The 21,409-nt window shown below is 42.9% G+C and overlaps 1 protein-coding gene across 7 annotated transcripts in view; it reads left to right on the top strand.

Annotated features, from left to right (window-relative positions):
• Window positions 1-21,409, top strand: part of DMD (dystrophin) — a 3,834,938-nt gene that overhangs the window by 1,647,408 nt on the left and 2,166,121 nt on the right. For all 7 annotated transcript variants that reach the window (XM_073550686.1, XM_073550687.1, XM_073550688.1 and 4 more), the window contains one exon: window positions 8,937-9,109. In XM_073550686.1, coding sequence (XP_073406787.1) covers window positions 8,937-9,109 — 173 coding nt within the window. The remainder of the gene's footprint in view (window positions 1-8,936; window positions 9,110-21,409) is intronic.

Below are 21,409 nucleotides of genomic sequence, written 5' to 3'. Positions count from 1 at the left end.
CACTGCTAGATTTTTCTGCTGGTGCATTCACTCAGAGCACTACATTGTCCTCGCAGTGTACTGAGGCAGAATCAGACCCTGCTGAAACTCAGGGCCCCTTCCCGCATACTATACCACCTTACACGGTGACACAGAGGAAGGTGCTCATGAAATTGAAGAGGAGGTGATGGATGACCCAGTTGTTGACCCAGATTGGCATCCATTGGGGGAAGAGGGTGCCACTGCCAATAGCTCAGAAGAGTAGGAGGAGGATCCGCAGCAGGCATCAACATCGCAACAGCTGTTATCTGGCATGACCGTAGCAGTCCAAAAACGTGTTACAAAAACCAAAAGAGTTGCAGGACAGCTTGGCCAGACGGTCAAATTAGCACAGCGTGCAAGGTCTCAAAATGTCTTCCATAGTAGGAAGAGTGCAGTGTGGCACTTTTTTGAACAAAATCCTAATGATCAGGCAAAAGTTATCTGTAAGAAGTGCTCAAAGACCTTTAGCCGAGGGAAAAATCTGAGAAATTTGAATACCAGTTGCATGCTTAGACATTTAACCAACATGCACTTGCAAGCATGGACGGACTACTAAACCTCACGTACCACATGTGGACCTGCTCCGAGTGAAGGTAGTCAGCAATGCTACATTGCTTCCCCCACTGTAAGCCCACCACCAGCAGCAAATGTCGAGGTGTCGTCGCAAGGGCAAAGCAGTCATGGAATCACAATGTTATTGGTACGAAAGACTGAATCTAGGCCATCAGCAACACCACCAACACCATCACCAACCCTCTCTCAGTCCGCCATGTCCACCGCTAGTTCCACCATATGCAGCTCTCAAGTCCAGCTCACCCTAACAGAGACTCTGAGAAGGACAAGAAAGTACTCATCCTCTCATCCCCGTACACTGGCTTTGAACGCCCACATTGCCAAACTAATCTCGTTAGAGATGATGCCCAGTGGTTGGTTGAAATCAAAGCTTTCCGTGAGTACACCGGCGTACTATGATGGGCCCTGTGCCAGTACCGCCACCATCGAGTGGGCCCCCCTGCTTGCTCAGGGCACCAGCACTTGCAATACTTACCTCTCCCTGCTCCACCACTGTGTAGTCTGGCCTGTTAAATACTTCACTGGGACTGCCAATACAAATTTGGTGAAATGATAGATGATGGTTAAGACGTAGCTATGCCCTGTCCTGCTGGGCTCTATCTTCAGATGATCAATGGTTTCCATTTGTATGGACCTCGGCTCACAATGAGATGCAGTGGTGGTTTATCATCAGCTTTCACGGTTTTCCGACTCAGAGACGTGTGACATTCCTGCCCACATTTTTAAATGTGTCCTCTCATGCCAATCCAATAGAATCGCCTACGGCCTGTGACTTGTATCTTTTGCACTCCAAAGTTACCTGACAGATCATGATAGGCAGTGAGGACAATGTCTACATCTGTCCCTGTGATCACAATTTGATGGAGATGAGTAACGGTGATGGGTTCCATGGTACTGCGATACAGCAAACCTTTCTTCACAAGAACTGTTTTCGCTGTCTCCACAGACAAAGTAATTGAGGGTCAGCATCGCCTCTGAGAATTCTCCAGGGAGTTTTTACCGTGATTAGTAATTCTAAAATTTCTGCAATCAGTCGACTTTCCGTCTGTACTTGTATCAATCTCGTTTCTTCTTGCTGAGAGTCTGGACTGTCTTACTGAGACTGAAATATATATGAAGATTGAAAAATACCCCAACAGTGTATACTGGTGTACGCCTCGAATACATAACCCTTTTTCTACTTTTTAGATTCTTGTCTAATCCATACTGAGGCTGTGAGTGTCTTTGTCGGACTCCGGAAATATACACACAGATTTTTAATGTTTAAACTATGCTATATATACCTGCTATCCAGTGATACTGTACCCTTTCTCAACTTTTTACAATCACGTCAAATCCATACTGGGCCTGAGACCCTCTGAGTCTGCCTCCTGATACTGTATATATACATTGGTTTTTAATGTTTAAACTATGCTATATATACCTGTTATCCGGTGATACTGTACCCTTTCTCAACTTTGTATAATCGCTTCAAATCCATACTGGGCCTGAGACCCTCTGAGTCTACCTCCTGATATATACACATAGGTTTTTCATGTGTAAACTATGCTACATATATACCTGTTATCGGGTGATGCTGTACCCTTTCTCAATTTTCTACAATCTTGTCGAATCCATACTGGGCCTGAGAAAGTCTGAGCCTGCCTTCTGATGAGAGATGAGCGGTGTTTGAGTCGACCTGTTCGCTAATTTAAAATTCCAGCTGTTTTGGGCGGTGTTCGAGCCGTTCGTCGAACTCAAACACTTTGACTAAAATTCGGCTGTTCGAGGTTCCGTTCGAGAACGGTTCGTTCACCAAAAGCGTAAATTCATTTTCACATTAATAATGGGTTTCAATGTTAATAGACTGTTTCATGGCATAGTAGCGGTGTGTGGTAGCAAGCGGTGTAGTACACCTGTGAAGGAGCTGCACCGTGTGTGTTTCTAATTATTTTTTACCGCATCTTGTCCATAAATCCTTTTGGGCCTTGTAGCACTGCCTGCTACTCAGCAGAGGAGCCCACCAGTGAACCAAGCTATGCCGCCTGTTTATGTAAGAACTGTGTGCTACTCAGCATAGGAGCCCAGCTGTTAAGCAAGCTACAGCACCTGTGGTTTGGACACTTAATTTTTTCATTTTTTCTGGAATGACGGTTAGGCCTAATTCCGGAATTCCGGTTGACCTGCACTTACTGGGAAATCCTCGTTCGCGGGGAAGAATTGTAATCCCAGATCCCCATCACTAATGGGGTTCAGCGGGTTATCTGCACCTGTAAGCAACACACGCTGGACCTTTCAGTGTAGCGCGCATGCAGCCCCGGACATGTAAGGGCATGACAGACCTGTTATTGATCGATCTCGCATGCCAGAGCCTCGCGTGTCCCTCCAGTAAGCTTGACGCGTACCGCGGGGGCATGCCGGAGTCTCGTTCGTTAACGGAATTAAGCTGACAAATCGCTAGCACAACTAAAAATGGACATCCACCACCACCCAAAGACTCAACAAAGCTTGCAATCTGTCAATCTTTTCTGTAGCTGGCATGGTTGAGGTTTCCCGGGTGGAGTCGAATTAAGCCGCAGGCTCCACTCCTGGTGGTGCCCTTCTGGACATTCCTTTAAGGTTCAGCTTTGCAACCATACTGCCCCCGGAAACCAAACACTTTGCCTTCATGGACGCTGTTCGGAAGTTCGTGGAAATAACGTCGCCTGATCAGCAGTTGACCTAATTTATGGTGGGAAGTCCGACGGTATATGATCGTCTTCGATTTCATGTTTTTTACTTTGTTTTGGTATTTTACATTTTTATTCCAGCCTTTCTTGTCTTCATAAGGGCATGACATGCCTATATCTGTGTCTCCTCCTCCTCCTTTTACTCCTCCACCTCTTATCTATAGGTAGTTGCAGTTTTCCATGTTATTTTTGTATTCTGAGCATTTTGTCTGCTTTGGGACACCTTTTAAGGTGTTTTGTAATTGTTTTCTATGTGTTTGTATGTGTTTGTGTTTGCCTGCCATTGTTTTCAATGGGGTTCGGCGGTCCAAAACGAACTGAAACACTAGCGGGGTGGCTCAACACTACTCCTGAATATATAGACGTACATTTTTAATGCTTAAACTATGCTATATATACCTGGTATCTGGTGATACTGTACCCTTTCTGCCAGGAAGTCCTCCTCCACCCACCACCCTAAGTGTATCATTGACACCTGGAACATTGTCCCACATGTGTGATTATTTCTTGCGGATCTTCTTGTTATATTGTGGTGTGATCCATCCTGAGCGTGAGACAGTCTGTGGGTTACTCCTGCAATTTAGATGTATATTTAAAAATTACCCCAACACTAGTGTATACAGCTCTACGCTTGTGATACATTACCCATTTACTGCTTTTTATATTCTGGTCTAAACCAAACTGACCAAGTGAGAGTTATTTTCTGACTGTGGAAATAAATACTGAGATTGACAACAATGACCCCTACACTGTGTACAGCTGTACTCTTCAGATCCACTACCGTTTTACAGCTTTATATATTGTGTTGTAATCCATACTGAGCCTGAGAGCGTCTGTGTCTGCCTCCTGAAATATCTACGGAGATTTAGAATCTTTAAACTGTACTATATATACCGGCTATCTGATGATACTGTACACTTTTTCTACTTTTTATAGTCTTGTCTAATCCATACTGAGCCTGTGAGCATCTCTGTGTGACTGATGGTATATATAGGGAGATTGACAATCATCCTTTGACTGTATAGAGCTGTACGCTTCTGATACAGTACCATATATCTGATGTTATTTTGGGTTCATGTTCTGCAACATTTTGAAGTTTGGTGGAAGAGGCCACGGATGTGGGTGTGGGGGGGCCAGATGGTGCTGATGGTGGTGGTGCATCTGCTGGTAGTGGCAAAAGCACAATAGCAGTTAAGGCAGGAGGTGTTGAGCCTGCGTCATGGTCTGGCTCCGGAACGCCTGGAAGGCTACCTTTTCTGGGAGTAGGTTAACCGCTTTTAAAGCCGGAGCAAAAGGAACTGGTTTTGGCTTACATTGCCAAAACAGACTCCAGCAAATATGCCCTCCTCTTCTGAAGTTTCAAAAAATGCAAGCACTGAGTCGTCAAGTGCTGGCTCCTGGTCAGGAAGAACCCCTTTCCTTGTGTCCTTCACCCCCATCAAAAGTGAATGATGCAGCAGGCCACACTTCACATTAGTCCATGTAGCTCTTTCTATCATACCATGCCTGGGTTATCAAGTCAAATCGTGAATTCCCCAGTCCAAGATCAATCTGACATGGAGTGTGGGTGGCCAGCCAGGGCAGTGGGGTTAATCGGTACCGGGCCGGTGTCTCAGAGGGATGTGTCACGGTGGTGATGACCCGTTCCGTGGCCCTGGGAATCCATGCAAAGGGGTGAATAACGTTTATAGGTGAATGATACGTGATGCCACCTGTGGTTTCTGATCTGATTGACCCGCACTGCAGTGTCGCTTCTCTGGGACAGATGTTGTGGTGCAGCTAAGATGTAGAAGCCCTGCACAGGTAGGGCAGCAGTCGCAGGACAGATGAAAGAGTTGGGAGATGGTGTGAAGTGCAAGATGTAGCAGAGTCGTGCGCCAGGCGCAGGAGAAAGATGACAGACACAGTCATGCAGTTCCTTTACCTGTACTTGGTAAGTGCCATCCAGGACCCAGAGTACAGATGGAGAAGGAGTTGGTCAGCCTGGAAGCAAATTTGGAATTCTCTCTCTGCAGATATTCAGTGTGGCCTCCGTTCTAGCACTTATCTGAGGAACTCGCAGTACTGAGTTCACTGAAGTTCCCCCTGTTGACTCTCTTTTGGAACTTTCTCATATGGCAGGCAGCCATAGCCTTTTCCTTCTGGCTCACACACGTCACTTCTGGGGCCTCCGAGCCTTATTTGGGAACAGAGCATTTACAGCTGCTACTTCCTCCGGTTTCTGCTGCAGGACCGTCAGTGTCCCTACATACTCGGAGACCGGAATCCCGACCATGCGCTCCAGCTAGGAGAGAGCCTTAACTCTGCTCATCCTCCAGCTCCCCTTCTCACGTCCACACACTTCCCCTTCCCTTCACAGACTGCCCTAAGTTACCTCCTCCCGACCACAGAGAGCAGCTCCTTAGCAGTCAGGTTCAGAGGTCTCCCTGCTGGCCTGGAGTGGGAACTGTGTTGTGTGTTGGTTTAACTGCTAGAGAGATCCTTCGTTGCTCCCAAGCATGACATCACACTCCCTAGGAGGAAGGTAATGCCACTGTGGCGACCGTACTCCTGGGGGCACCACAAGTTCACTGATGCCCAGCCACTGCTAGATGATTCTGCTGGTACATTGACCCAGAGCACTACATTCCCCTCGCACTCTACACAGCCAGAATCTGACCATGATGAGACTCAGGTTCCCCTTCCCGCACACTCTACCACCTTACACGGTGACAAAGAGGAAGGTGCAGATGAAAGTGCAGGTTCCTTGAGCAGGTGGGGGGGCATACTCATGGGCGACGGCACTGGCACAGGGCCCCACACAGTACACAAAAGTGTCTCTGCTGGTGGGAGGGCCTGGGAAGGCCCATCCGCCATCAGACACACCACCGTATATGAGGGGCCCTGTGCCAGTGCTGTCACCAACGAGTGGGCCCCCTCTGCTTGCTCAGGATCACAGCACTTGCAAAGTTGAAATACTTACCTCTCCCTGCTCCACTGCCGTGACGTCTTCCGCGTGTCCTGACAGTGACATTCTGGTCAGAGAGCTGGATGACATCATGTCTGTAGGCCCTCTGCCTAAACAGTCCAAGTGCAGTGAGATGGAAGATGGGGACGACGAGAAGTCCAGACTAGTACAGGGATTCGCTAGCGAGGAGACTTATTTAATTGTTTTAAAGGTTGGGAGCAATTTTTGGGGAGCACTATACTCTGGAGAATGATATATAGGGCCCACCATACACTGGAGCATTCCAAAGGTGGACATCAGACACTGGAGCAGCATATACAGGGCCCATTATGCACTGGACCATTAGAAATGGGGCCCATTATATATGAAGCATTATTTGGGCCCATAACACAGTGGAGCTTCATCCATGTGGACCAACATATACTGTAGCATTATGTGGAGCTCATCATATACTGTTTCAAACATTATATGGGACCAATGATTCTGTATGGAGAAATATATGGGCCTCATTACTCTGTATAGCGCACTGTGCAGTGGCCATAATACTGTATGGAGTAATATACTGTCCGTTTTTGGAGCTATTGGAGAATTTAAAATGGATATCAGTCATGAGATGTAAGAAGTGAAGTATTTTTCATTGTACTATACCACTATTTCTCTGCCGTATCAGAGGATCATGAATTGTGGCATGTGTTAAAAGAGCCCAGTGACATTCTTTGGCCCAGGGCCCACGAAAATCTGGAGCCAGCCCTACCCCTCACAACTTTAGCCAAATAACCCCCAGTTTTCAATGCCTAACTATTATTATAAAGTAAATTAAGGTTGACAAGCTTAAGTAACAAGAATTGATGTTTTTGGCATTAAAATGGGCACTGTAGGTGTGTTTCCTATCCTCCACTCCCTGCCGAGGTTGGCTCCCCATCGACTTGCATTGGGTTTCGTGTTTCAGTCGGCCTTCAACTTTTCACGATAATCAGCCGATTTCGTTCGACCCGACTTTTCATGAATTCTGACTCGACCCAAAAAAAGGCAAAGTCGCCCATCTCTAATGGAGAGGTGTCAATAAGACACCGATCCATTATTAACCCTAGACTATTAAAGGGTTAAAACAACACACACAGACATTAGCTAAAAATGATTTTAATGAAAAAAAGACACCAAGTTTTTGACAAAATTTATTCCTCTGCTAATCCAAAAATAAACCATCGACCTGTAACAAAAATAAAACAAAAAAGCAACCATATCCTTACCTCTCCGCTGCTCAATCATGTCCCCCGCTGCAATCCATCAGAAGGGGTTAAGTGGTTTAGAACGGGACCAGTGCTAATGCGACCAGCCCACTCTAAACCACTGCCAGAATGAATTATTTCATCTTTGAGTAGCCTCCCTGGCTGCCTGGAGATGAACAAATGAGCGTGGGAAAGTTTCTGCATTTTTTCCAATGCTCATCAGTTCACCTCAGGTCAGCCAGTGACATCAGTGAGGCTGCGCGGAGTCCCTTGTCTGACCTCAGGTGCACTGATGAGTGTGGGCTGGTTGCAGAGGAATAAATCTTGTCAAAACCTTGGTACATATGTCTTAATGACATGTATGTATATATATGTATATATATACAGTGTATATATATGTATTCTATGTGTATATATCAGATGGATGTCATAAGGATGCTTAGATGCGACAAAATCGCATCCTTGCATGAAAATCGGATGTCAGACGGATCACTGTTCATGAAACATTTATGCAATTCTGGTCCGTCAAAATCGGACCGATTTTTTTTACATTGTGTGTGACTACAGCCTTATTTTAATCCCGCTCCTCCCATGTTTATTCTATTCTTAAGATTGGTTTATTCTTTTATTTTTTAAATCAAAAACAAAGTTCCAGACATACGGGTCTTTTTATTTACTGATAGTACTGTTTTAATGTTTTAATGGTCCTTACCAAGGGAGTATTGAGAAGTAATACAGATCAACCCAAAGATATGACCACAGAGAATCCTGTAAGCCACACTCCTTTAGCACTAAAGGTACTGTCACACTTAGCGATGTACCAGCGATCCCGACCAGTGACATGACGCGGTCAGGATCGCTGGTACATCGCTAAGTGGTCGCTAGTGGAGCTGCCACACAGGCAGATCTCACTGGCGACATCGCTGGGGATGGGGGTCGCTACTTATCTGTCAAACCAGGCGATCCTGCGTCCTCCCGCCCGGCTCCACGCGTCGCTCGTCCTCACAGCAGGAAGCGCCGCAGGAAGCTGACGACGAGAAACAGTCCTGAACGTTCTCGCGCGATCAGCGATAACCAGCGGGGGAGCGGGTCGCTGGTAAGTATCAGACACAGAGATATCGCTAGCAATATCGCTATAACGTCACTAGTTATAGCGATATTGCTAGCGATATCTCTTAGTGTGACATGCCCTTTAGTAAAATGACCTATATCTCTGAAACTGTATGGTGGATTTAAAACATTAAAAAACTGATCCCTAGGGTGAGCAACGGGAATAAAATAAAAGCTGTAGTGGTCCACTGTTGATCTAGTGAATTCTCCGCTTTAACTGAAACACAGTCTTTTGTTATATGAATCCACAACATGGAGAACCCTTTTAAAACATTTCCTTCATTGTTGTACCACAGTTTCAAATTGATTTGTCAGCTCTTTTACTTTTCTTGTATTTCGTTGTTTCAGAACACAAAAGAAATCCTAGGGAGACTATCAGGTCAAATCGGCTTCACTCAAAGCAGAAAGAATGCAGTTCTCCAATCAGCTACACCAAAAGAAAATAAGAAAATTCAAGAAAAACTGTCGGAGCTTTCCTTCCAGTGGGAGAACATCAGCAAGCTGTACAGAGATCGGCAACAGTAAGTTTCTCTTTCTCATTCTTTCACTAGACCAGTTTTTGGCAGGGATCTGACTATAAATAGCAGGTCCATGCATTAAAAGCAATTTACTTGAATATGTGGAAGATTTTTTTCCTTTGTAATTAGGGAGACATCATTCATTTGTCAATCATTATTCATAACAAATATAGCTATAGGTGTTCTTCATCTGAAAATGCAGTCTATGTTCACATACATTTACATTAAGGTTCACTGTGACATACCTTCTTTCAATCCACTTTCTGTCAGTAAGCATGATGCAAATACCAAACATTTCAATCATTTTTTAACCATTTGCTTACCTACATATCAGTCAGTTTGTAATGAAATTCTAGCATTAAATATATTACTGTCATCACTTGTAAGTGCATCAGCTTCTGAAGTACATCGGTCATTTTAACTGTAAAGGGTTCTATGTATTTAACTTTGCTTATTTTTGTAGCTGGACACCCAGCAGAAAGCTGGATACAAGGTATATTGAAGCTTGGAATCCCAAGCAATATATGTCAGAACTCAGGATATTTCTGGATATTTTAGATTTTTTTTTATATTGTCAGGATCTTCAAGCTGAAGAGTTTTCAATAGTCAGCCTATTAGGAGAGCCACCAGGATTTGTATGAATATACTTTTAGGGTATGTGCATACAACATGTATACACATTGCTTAGAAAATACTAACAAAAATCTACACATGCAGTGCAAATGTCAAAACAAATTACTGTGCATATGTTCAGTTTTTAAGGGACTTCTTTTAATTGCTTCAAGCTTCATAAGTTGGGAAACAGCTAATAGATTTGGCCTAACCATTCTTCAGGCTTGGAAGTCGCTCACTATTTCAAATATACATTTTAAAAAAAGATGCAAGCACCAAATCCATTATAAAAATTACCAAAACCTTGACAGAGAATACACTTCAAAAAAAAAAACTTTACCCTTGTGTCTTCTGCTTCAAAGACTCAATGGATATGCCAGTTTCTAAAAGTCATTCTTCATACCCCAGAGCATAACAGAAGTAATATATAAAAGCTGAAAAGAACAACTCATACCTCACCACTCAACTCTGACCACTACTGCTGCTTCATGCTCCATTCCTTGAAGTATGCACAGTGAACTCAAGGGCCTGCTTGCAGCTAGAAGTACCAAACAGTGAGCAGAGAACAGCAGGAATGGATGGAGAGCTCAGCAATGAGATGAGTTTTTTTTTTTTATATTTACCTTTTTCTGGTTTCCCCGAGCATGTTCGGGGAAACTAGAATACTCTCTGAGTATTTTGGCTTGCTCGGAGATTTAGTTTGTGTCACTGCAGCTGCATGATTTGCGGCTGCTAGACAGGCTGAATTCCAGTGGGGTTACCTGTTTGTTAGGCAATCCCCTCATACAGTATATTCAGGGTGTCGAGCAGCTGCAAGTCATGCAGCTGCGGTGACACAAACTAAATCTCCGAGCATGCCAAAATACTCAGAGGCCACCCGATCATGCTCGGGGAAACCCAAGTAATGAGTTTACTCACTCATCACTAATGGTGTCCACAAGTCACCACCTGTTTGCTGAATTTGCACAAAAAGAAAATTACAAAAAGTCTGTATTCTCCAGAATGAAGATTTTTGTAAAACTGATTGAAATTCAATTCCACTTAAATAAATTTGCCAGTCTCTAACTGAGATGGCTACAATAAGTCTACGGAAATTTCAAGTGTCCAGCCAGCATTTAATAGCCTTTTAAAAAAAATCACGTTAGCACTTTCGATAAAGACTGATGCATTGAAGGAGGAGCCAGATTGCATGAATTGAGCTACAAATATTGCCAAGTTGCATCTGACTCATTTTGTAGCCTGCATGGGCAGCAAACAGGCTAAATGCAATGCTGCATTGATGTTGTTAGAGAAATGTTGCTGCAAATGTTATTTCTACTTACTTATTGAGTTCAGACATCAGTTATCTCATCTTTCTTAAATCTGCACTGACTCATTTGTACCCTGATTGTCTGAAGAATTGTGCATTCTCTTTTTAGGCTATATTCATCTCACAATCAGAAATCAGATCTTATTATCCCAAGGGTTCATCTGCAAATTGAAATGCATGTAGCTAATCAGAAAATCTTTTGAATGATTGAACAAATTTTGTGTTGTGATTAGTATGCATAGTAAGTGCTACAAAGCGCCTGTATATTTTCTAGTTCTGGTTTGGGATGGGAAAAGAAAAACATATTTTCCAGCTGTACTTAATGTATGCCTTGTGAACTAGGGACTTAGTTCTAATTAGATGGAACTATGCAACCTATATTGTGTTTTTCTTATATCTGTCAAGTTATTCCACATTCATAAGAATGGTTTTGCTAAAACTGGAATCAGAAGAGATGGGAAAGGAAGGATTAATACTTTTCTTTCCTGCTGGATTAACATTTGGTTTTGGCTGGAAAAACTGCATTGAAACCTGTCAATTTCCCGAATAAAGGTGCTTGTCTGTGTGTGCATGGATTGGTGCTTTAAATGTAAGCTCCCTACCTTTGGGATTAAACTTGCCTTTTGGCAGTTTCACCTTTTACCGACGCTGCTCTGATCCCACTGTGTCATCTTGTGCCCATAACTTCTAACTGGCCAGAAGTCAGAAGTTAAGTCACAAGAGCTCAATGCAAGTCTAACAGAGCCATAATGAGGCTTGCATAGAAATGTAATGAAAAGTGATATCCAGCGCGTCCCCTGATACATTGGAGCTGCCGGAAGGTCAATTTTCGCCAGAGACCGATGGGAGCAACGCTGGAAAAAGATGAAGGCAGCAATAGGTAAGTATAAAATAGGGGGAAGAGGACTTACAATGAAAGCACCACTCCAGCAATGTAATAAAAAAACACTCGAATGGTGCTTTTAAAAAACTTCCAGTGCATGCAAAATTTAATGTATCAGGCAACATAAATGTTATCATTAGTGTTGAGCATTCCGATACTGCAAATATCGGGTATCGGCCGATATTCGCTGTATCGGAATTCCGAAACCGAGTACCGATATTTTTACAATATCGGATACCGGAATCGGAAGTTCCCATAATGCAATGAGTCAGTGTTGTGGCTGTGATTGGCTGCTGAAATGATGTCATCAAGATGCGCGGTCTGTGCGCATCATGATGCGCTGTCTGTGCGGGCCTGCCGGGGGTCTGTGCGGGCCTGCCGGGGGTCATAGAATCATAGAATCATAGAATCGTAGAGTTGGAAGGGACCTCCTGGGCCATCTGGTCCAACCCCCTGCTGAAAGCAGGATTCGCTAAATCATCCCAGTCAGATGTCTGTCCAGCCTCTGTTTGAAGACTTCCATTGAAGGAGAACTCACCACTTCTCGTGGCAGCCTGTTTCACTCATTGATCACTCTAACTGTCAAAAAGTTTTTTCTAATATCTAATCTGTGTCTCCTCCCATTCAATTTCATCCCATTGCTTTTAGTCTTTCCTTGTGCAAATGAGAATAAAGATGATCCTTCTACAATGTGACAGCCCTTTAGATATTTGTCCCTCTTGAGTGCGACTGTTCATCTATTGACATTAGTTATTTGTAGACAGCTATTTAGTCTCCTCTCAGTCTTCTCTTTTGCAAACTAAACATTCCCAAATCCTGCAACCTTTCCTCATAAGACAGGGTTTGCACACCGGTCACCATTCTGGTTGCGCTTTTCTGAACTTGCTCCAGTTTGTTGATGTCTTTTTTAAAATGTGGTGCCCTAAACTGGACAAAATATTTCAGATGAGGTCTGACCAAAGAGGAGTAGAGGGAAATAATGACTTCACGTGTTCTAGACTGTATGCTTCTGTTAATACATCCTAGAATTGCATTTGCCTTTTTGCTGCTGCATCACACTGTTGACTCATATTCAGTCTGTGATCTATTAGTATACCCAAGTCTTTTTCACATGTGCTGTTGCTTAGCCCTATTCCTCCCATTCTGTATATGCTTTTTTCATTTTTATTGCCCAGATGTAGTACTTTGCATTTTTCACTGTTAAAAACTATTCTGTTAGTTGCTGCCCACTGCTCCAGTTTATTTATATCTTTTTGAATCCTCTCTCTCTCTTTTCTAGTATTAGCTATCCCTCCTAGCTTTGTGTCATCAGCAAATTTAATCAGTTTACCCTCAATTCCTTCATCTAAATAGTTGATAAAGATGTTGAACAATACAGGGCCCAGGACAGAGCCCTGTGGTACCCCACTTGAGACATTCTTCCAACTGGATGTACAGCCATTTACGACCACTCTTTGGGTCCGATCACTAAGCCAGTTATGAATCCACCCAACAGTTGCCTTGTTCATTCCATACTAAGTCATTTTTTCAATAAGGATTGTATGAGATACTTTGTCAAATGCTTTGCTGAAGTCAAGATATACTATATCTACAGCATTTCCTTGATCCACCCAATCAGTGATTCTGTCATAGAAGGAAATTAAGTTAGTCTGACATGACTTATTAGTTACAAACCCATGCTGACTCTGTTTAATCACTTCATTCTTATCCAGGTACTGACATACATGTTGTTTAATAATTTGTTCAAAGATCTTTCCTGGTATAGAAGTCAGACTCACCGGCCTATAGTTGCCTGGGTCCACCTTCTTCCCCTCTTTGAAGATAGGAACAACATTTACTCTTCTCCAGTCTTCTGGGACTTCTCCTGTTCTCCAAGAGTTTTCAAAGATTATGGAGAGGGGTTCAAAAATTGCTTCTGCTATCTCCTTCAGTACTCTGGGGTGTAATTCATCTGGACCTGGAGACTTGAATTCATTTACGTTAGCTAAGTGTTTCCTCACTATCTTTGTTTATAGATATCCTGGATTCTTCTATTCCCTTAATAGGACAGTGAAGAACAGTTGATGTTACATTTCCTTTCTGAGAGAAAACAGATGCAAAATAGGAATTTAAAAGTTCGGCCTTCTCAACATCCTGTCTTACCATTTCATCATTTTCATCCTGTAAAAATCCTATAGCATCTTTGACTTTTCTTTTACTTTTGACATATCCCCATAATCCTTTATTATTGCTTTTGACATCTCCTGCAAGCCTCAATTCATTGTCAGCATTAGCTAATCTGATTTGTGCCCTGCAGGTTCTGCAGACAGCATTATATTCTTCTTTAGCTATGCCTCCCTCTTTCCATTTTGTAAACATTTTTTTCTTCCTTTTTAGCATGTGCTTAAGTTCTGTGTTCATCCATCCTGGTTTCCTTAAATGCTTCCTATTCTTCCCTCTTTTTGGAATTGTTAACAATTGTACTTTGAGAATTTCATTTTTCAAGATTTCCCATCCTTCCTGGACATTTTTGTCTTTAAGGATATCCAGCCATTGGATCCCTCCAATTCTCTTTCTGAATCCCTTAAAATCTGCCTTTCTGAAATCTAACCTTGACGTCTGAGTCTTCACAGGTCTTCCTCCTCTAGTTATCCAAAATTCTAAAATAGCATGGTCGCTACCTCCTAGGGTCCCAGCCACTTTTACCTCCTCAACCATTTCCTCCCTGTTTATAAGGATTAGATCCAAGGTAGCAGTTCCCCTTGTTTTCTCCCCTACCTTTTGGAAGATAAAGTTGTCAGCAAGAGAGGATAAGAATTTCCTTGACCTGTTAGTTTTGCCTGAGAGAGATTCCCAACAAATGTCTGGATAGTTGAAATCTCCCATGACAAATATGTCATATTTTTTGGAGAACTTGGCCATTTGATGCATAAAGAGTTCATCCATATCTTCAGCTTGCACAGGTGGCCTGTAGTAAATGCCTACAATGGTGTCCTTTCCATTGTTCTGTCCTTGTATTCTTACCCAAACAGTTTCCACAGAACTCCCAGTCTCTGAAGCTTCAATCTCTGTGCAGATATACGCATTTCTAACATAAAATGTGACACCTCCTCCTCGTTTATCAAGTCTATTTCTTGCAAATAAGTTGTATCCTTCTAGTCTTGTATTCCAATCATGTGTATTGTCCCACCAAGTTTCAGTGATTCCAATGACATCATATTTCTTTTCCTGTGTTAGTAGTTCCAATTCTCCTTGTTTGTTGCCCATGCTTTGTGCATTAGTATAGAAATATTTTAGTTTGTGATTGGTTTCTCTTTCTCCAATATTTTTATTAATTAGATTCTTTTGTCTTTGTTCTTCCTTTCCACTTCTAATAGCAGTGTTCTCAATAGCATTTGTCAGGTGTATGGCTTTTTCTGGTCTTTGCTTCGCTTCCCATGTTGTTCTAGTTTAAAGCTCTCCTTACAAGTGTAGCAAAATACATGTTTTCCAGTCTTCGTAAGGTGCACCACATCTCTATCAACAGGGGGTCTGTGCGGGCCTGCCAGGGGTCTGTGCGGCCTGCCGGGCGTCTGTACGGGCCTGCCGGGGGTTATGTACGGGCCTGCCGGGGGTCTGCGCGGGCTGCCCGGGGTCTGTGTGGACCTGCCGGGGGTCTGTACGGGCCTGCTGGGGGTCTGTGCGGGCTGCTGGGGGTTGTGTGTATGTGCAGGCATCGTCCGATGGGACTACAAGTCCCATCGGGCGATGCCTGCTACAATGACAGTGATTGCCACATTAGCCAATGATGGGACAGTAGTAGTCCCATCATCCGGCTAATGTGTTGAATGTAAAAAAAAAAACATACATACTACATACATACTACATATATACAACATTCATACAACATACATACATACTACTTACATACTACATATATACTACATTCATACTACATACATACTACATATATACTACATTCATACTACATACATACATACATACTACATATATACTACATTCATACTACATACATACATACATACTACATACATACTACATATATACTACATTCATACAACATACATACATACATACATATATACTACATATAATACATTCATACATTCATACAATACATACATACATATAGACATACAGTACATATAACATAGAGTACATATCATCACTTGTCACTTTGATCCCCGAAGCCAGTTTCATCTCACTGTAAAAAATATTAAAATAACAAACAAGCAATATACTCCCTGATCCCCAGAAATCCATGAGTGTCCCACGACGATCTCCTGCAGTGCATCACTGAGAGGTTACTATAGTTCACTGGTCTCACTTTATGGCAAAAGCTGCGTGGGAACTTTTTCACACAGCAATGCCAAAAGTGAGACTAGGGACTATTTTTTTTACAGTGGCGGAGGAATACAGTGCGGAAGGATACCTACCTCCCGTCATTGTATTCCTGGGGCCCCTAGAGAGTGGTGGCATCAGCTGATGCTGCTGTTCTCCATGGGAGATCGTCGTGGGACACTCGTGGATTTCTGCGGATCAGGGAGTATATCGGTTGTTTGTTATTTTAATATTTTTTAAAGATGACACTGGCTTCGGGGATCAAAGTGACAAGTGATGGTGAGTATGTACTCTATGTTATATGTACTGTATGTATGTATTGTAAGAATGTATGAATGTATTGTATGCAGTATGTATATTGTATGTCTGTAGCATGTTTTATGTATGTTGTATGTATGTAGTATGTATGTAGTATGTACTATATATGTATGTTGTATGAATGTAGTATATATGTAGTATGTATGTTGTATGTATGTTGTTTGAATGTAGTATATATGTAGTATGTATGTAGCATGGAGTATGCATGTATGTATGTTGTATGAATGTTGTATATATGTAGTATGTATGTATGTATGTTGTATGAATGTAGTATATATGTAGTATGTATGTATGTTGTATGAATGTAGTATATATGAAGTATGTATGTAGTATGTATGATGTTGTATGAATGTAGTATATATGGTATGTATGTAGTATGTATGCATGTTGTATGAATGTAGTATATATGAAGTATGTATGTAGTATGTATGTATGTTGTATGAATGTAGTATATATGAAGTATGTATGTAGTATGTATGTATGTTGTATGAATGTAGTATATATGAAGTATGTATGTAGTATGTATGTATGTTGTATGAATGTAGTATATATGACGCATGTATGTAGTATGTATGTTGTATGAATGTAGTATATATGTAGTATGTATGTAGAATGTATGTTTTTTTGTTTTTTTTTACATTCAACACATTAGCCGGATGATGGGACAACTACTGTCCCATCATTGGCTAATGCGTCAATCATTGTCATTGTAGCAGGCATAGCCCGATAGGACTTGTAGTCCCATCAGACGATGCCTGCATACACACTCAACCCCCGGGAGGCCCACACAGACCCCCGGCAGGCCTGCACAGACCCCCGACAGCCCGCACAGACCCCCGGCAGTTCCATACAGACCCCCGGCAGCCTGCACAGACCCCCGGCAGACCTGCACAGACCCCGCCCGCACACACAGACACACACAGTGTCCGCCCATGCACCGCCCACACTCTTCCCCCCTCCCGAACTGGATGTACAAGTAAAGAAAGGTTTTTTTTAAATTCCGATATTTCTGTCGCATTGACTTGAATGGGGTTTCCGGTATCGGAATCGGCGATACCCGATACTTTTTGGGTATCGGTCCGATCCAATCCGATACTTCAAGATATCGGACGGCATCGCTCAACACTAGTTATCATTAAATGATCAATATAATCATAGACGTTAATTGCTTTTATATACATACTATGCAAAAGTTTTGGGCAAGTGTGCAAAAAAGGATGCAAATTAGGGATGCTTTCAAAAACAAGTGTTAATAGTTTATATTTCATGACTTCACAAAATGTAAAGTAAATGAACAAAAGAGAAATCAATTTGTAATCAAAATTTGCCTAGAAAAAAGCAGCAATTTTTCTAGGTACACCTGTACACAGTTTTTGAAGAAATTCAGACAATGAGGTTGTTCCAAACATCCTGTAACACTAACCACAAATGTCGCATAGATGTATTTTAATTAAAATCCTTCTGTCTGTTCATGAAATCCCACAGAGACTCAATAATGTTTGGGTTAGGACACTCACGGTAACATATACAGTGGGTAAGGAAAGTATTCAGACCCCTTTAAATTTTTCACTCTCTGTTTCATTGCAGCCATTTTGTAAATTCAAAAAAGTTATTTTTTTTCTCATTAATGTGCACTCTGCACCCCATCTTGACTGCAAAAAAACAGAAATGTAGAATTTTTTGCAAATTTATAGAAAAAGAAAAACTGAAATATCAGATGGTATTCAGACCCTTTGCTCAGTATTGAGTAGAAGCACCCTTTTGAGCTAGTACAGCCATGAGTCTTCTTGGAAATGATGCAACAAGTTTTTCACACCTGGATTTGTGGATCCTCTGCCATTCTTCCTTGCAGATCCTCTCCATTTCTGTCAGGTTGGATGGTGAATGTTGGTGGACAGCCATTTTCAGGTCTCTCTAGAGATACTCCACTGAGTTTAGGTCAGGGCTCTGGTTGGGCCAGTCAAGAATGGTCACAGAGTTGTTCTAAATCCACTCCTTTGTTATTTTAGCTGTGTATTTAGAGTCATTGTCTTGTTGGAAGGTGAATCTTCAGCCAAGTCTGAGATCCAGAGCACTCTGTAAGAGGTTTTCATCTAGGATATCCCCGTACTTGGCCGTATTCATGTTTTCTTCAATTGCAACCAGTCATCCTGTCCCTGCAGCTAAAAAACACCCCCATAGCATAATGCTGTCTCCACCATGTTTCACTGTTGGGATTGTATTGGGCAGGTGATGAGCAGTGCCTGGTTTTCTCCACACATACTGCTTAGAATTATCACCAAAAAATTCTATCTTTGTTTCATCAGACCATAGAATCTTAGTTTTCATAGTCTGGGAGTCCATCATGTGTTTTTTAGCCAACCCTATGCAGGCTTTCATATGTCTTGCACTGAGGAGAGGCTTCTGTTGGGCCACTCTGCCATAAAGGCCCGACTGGTGGAGGGCTGCAGTGATAGTTGACTTTGTGGAACTTTCTCTCATCTCCCTACTGCATCTGTGGACCTTAGCCACAGTGATCTTGGGGGTCTTCTTTACCTCTCTTACCAAGGATCTTCTCCCATGAGTGCTTAGTTTGGCTGGATAGCCAAGTATAGGAAGACTTCTGGTGGTCCCAAACTTCCTCCAATTACGGATTATGGAGGTCACTATGCTCTTATGAATCTTGAGTACTGCAGAAATTCTTTTGTAATCTTGTCCAGATCTGTGTCCTGCCATAATTCTGTCTCTGAACTCCTTGGCCAGTTCCTTTGACCTCATTCTCAATTGATCTGACATGCACTTTGAGCTGGGAGGCCTTATATAGACAGGTGTGTGCCTTTAGCGGGAGTCACACATAGCAATCTCGCTAGCGAGATCGCTGCTGAGTCACAACTTTTGTGACACAACAGCGATCTCACCAGCGAGATCGCTGTGTGTGACAGCGATCAGCGGCCGCCCCCCCTGCCGGTATCGCTGATTGCTGCAAGAAACCTCTGGACATATTTTTCAACGCTGGTCTCCCGCTGGCCAGCACGCATCGCTGCGTGTGACAGACGGGACACCAGCGATCAGCTGTAAAAAATAATAAAAAAAATATTGTTATTCTCACCTTCCGACGTCCCGCGCAGCCATCCCACCTCTCTCCAAGCTCCCGGTCCCAGTGATCCTTTGCACGAATGACAGCGAGACGTCGCATTGCCGTGAGACCGTGACATTCTCGCGGTCATTCTTGCAAAGGATTACTGGGACCGGAGCGTGGAGAGAGGCAGGATGGCTGCGCGACATCAGAAGGTGAGAATAACAATATTTTTTATTTTAATTCTATTTTTTTACAGGGATATGGCATCAGCGCTAATGAACACAGTGATGCCGGGCGCTCGGCATCGCTGTGCTGATCGCTGGTGAAGCTGTCTGTTTGACAGCTCACCTGCGATCACATAGCGACTTACCAGCGATCCTGACACGTTGATATCATTGTCGGGATCGCAAGTAAGTCGCTATGTGTGACTCCAGCTTTTATAAATAAAGTCCTATCAGTTTATTTAAGCACAGCTGGACTCCAATGAAGGAGTAGAACCATCTCAATGAGAATCACAAGGAAATGGACAGCATGTGACATAAATATGAGTGTCTGAGCAAAGGGTCTGAATACTTATGACCCTGTGATATTTCAGATATTTCAGTTTTTCTTTTTTAATAAATTTGCAAACATTTCTACATTTCTGTTTTTTTCAGTCAAGATGAGGTGCAGAGAGTACATTAATAAAAAAATGAACTTTTTTTAATTTACCAAATGGATTCAATGAAACAAAAGAGTGAAAATTTTAAAGGGGTCTGAATACTTTCTGTACCCATTGTAATCACTTTCAGGACTACTTGTTCTTCAATACCCTGAAGATAGTTCTTAATTATATTTTTCCTAATAGCTACCATGCAATACGATCATGGAAGCATCTGATTGGTTGCAAATTTATTCTGCAACATGACAATGACCTTAAACATGCTTAGCTTAGCTTATGCTACCACTCTGCCAGGCCATGATGATGTGGGGTGTGCGTCCCAGATGGTAATGGAATTTGGACCCTCTTGACCACAGAGAGGAACTTGGGCCTAACCGGACTAGGGAAGGGCAGCGAGTGAGGTCTGTGGCAGCTGAGCATGTGGGCAAGGTGACGACATGCAGGACTAGACAACACCACACATCTTCAGGTATGAAGAAACAAAGTTTACTTAAATAAAGTCACAGTACAAAAACAAGACATCACAATGTCAGGCTCCCGATTCCGCACATCAAGGAAGGTCACACATCCCAGGTTAGCAGATAATGGCAGGATGTCATCATGGGTTGATGCAGTCCAGAGTCATCTGGAAAGGGCATATCAGGACACAGGTAAGACACGGACAGCACAGGTCCAGGAACATCAGCATGGCAGCTCAGGAGATCAGCTGGTGAGATCCAGAACTCACAGGCAGAGCCATCCCCAGGAAACAACACTGGAGACTCCCCAGGAAGACAAAGGAAGAGCCCGCTCATGAACATGAGATGGACTGACTCTGGAGCACAGGCTGGACCATAAGGACCATGGACTGGACATCTGCACACAGGCTGGGCTTCTAGAACAAAAACAGGACAACTGGACTCTGGACTACAGACACAGCTCCAGGCAGGGAATGTCAGGACACAGGCAAGACACAGTGTTGTGAATTCTCTCTCTGGCTTCCCTCTGGTGATTACTGAAGGTAGTGGAGCTTGTTATGAATGGGTCACCAAGGAGGAAAACAAGACCAAGCCAAGTCACAGAAAACCAGAGAGGTTGGTAACTACGTGGATTGCAGACCCCTGATCCTAACCACACAACTAACAGCAGCCGTGGAGCTTACC

Source organism: Dendrobates tinctorius, unplaced genomic scaffold, assembly GCF_039654945.1.
Source record: "Dendrobates tinctorius isolate UK_male_01 unplaced genomic scaffold, ASM3965494v1 ptg000166l, whole genome shotgun sequence".
In the NCBI taxonomy this organism is placed as follows: Eukaryota; Metazoa; Chordata; class Amphibia; order Anura; family Dendrobatidae; genus Dendrobates; species Dendrobates tinctorius.
This window is presented reverse-complemented; position numbering and strand designations above follow the sequence as displayed.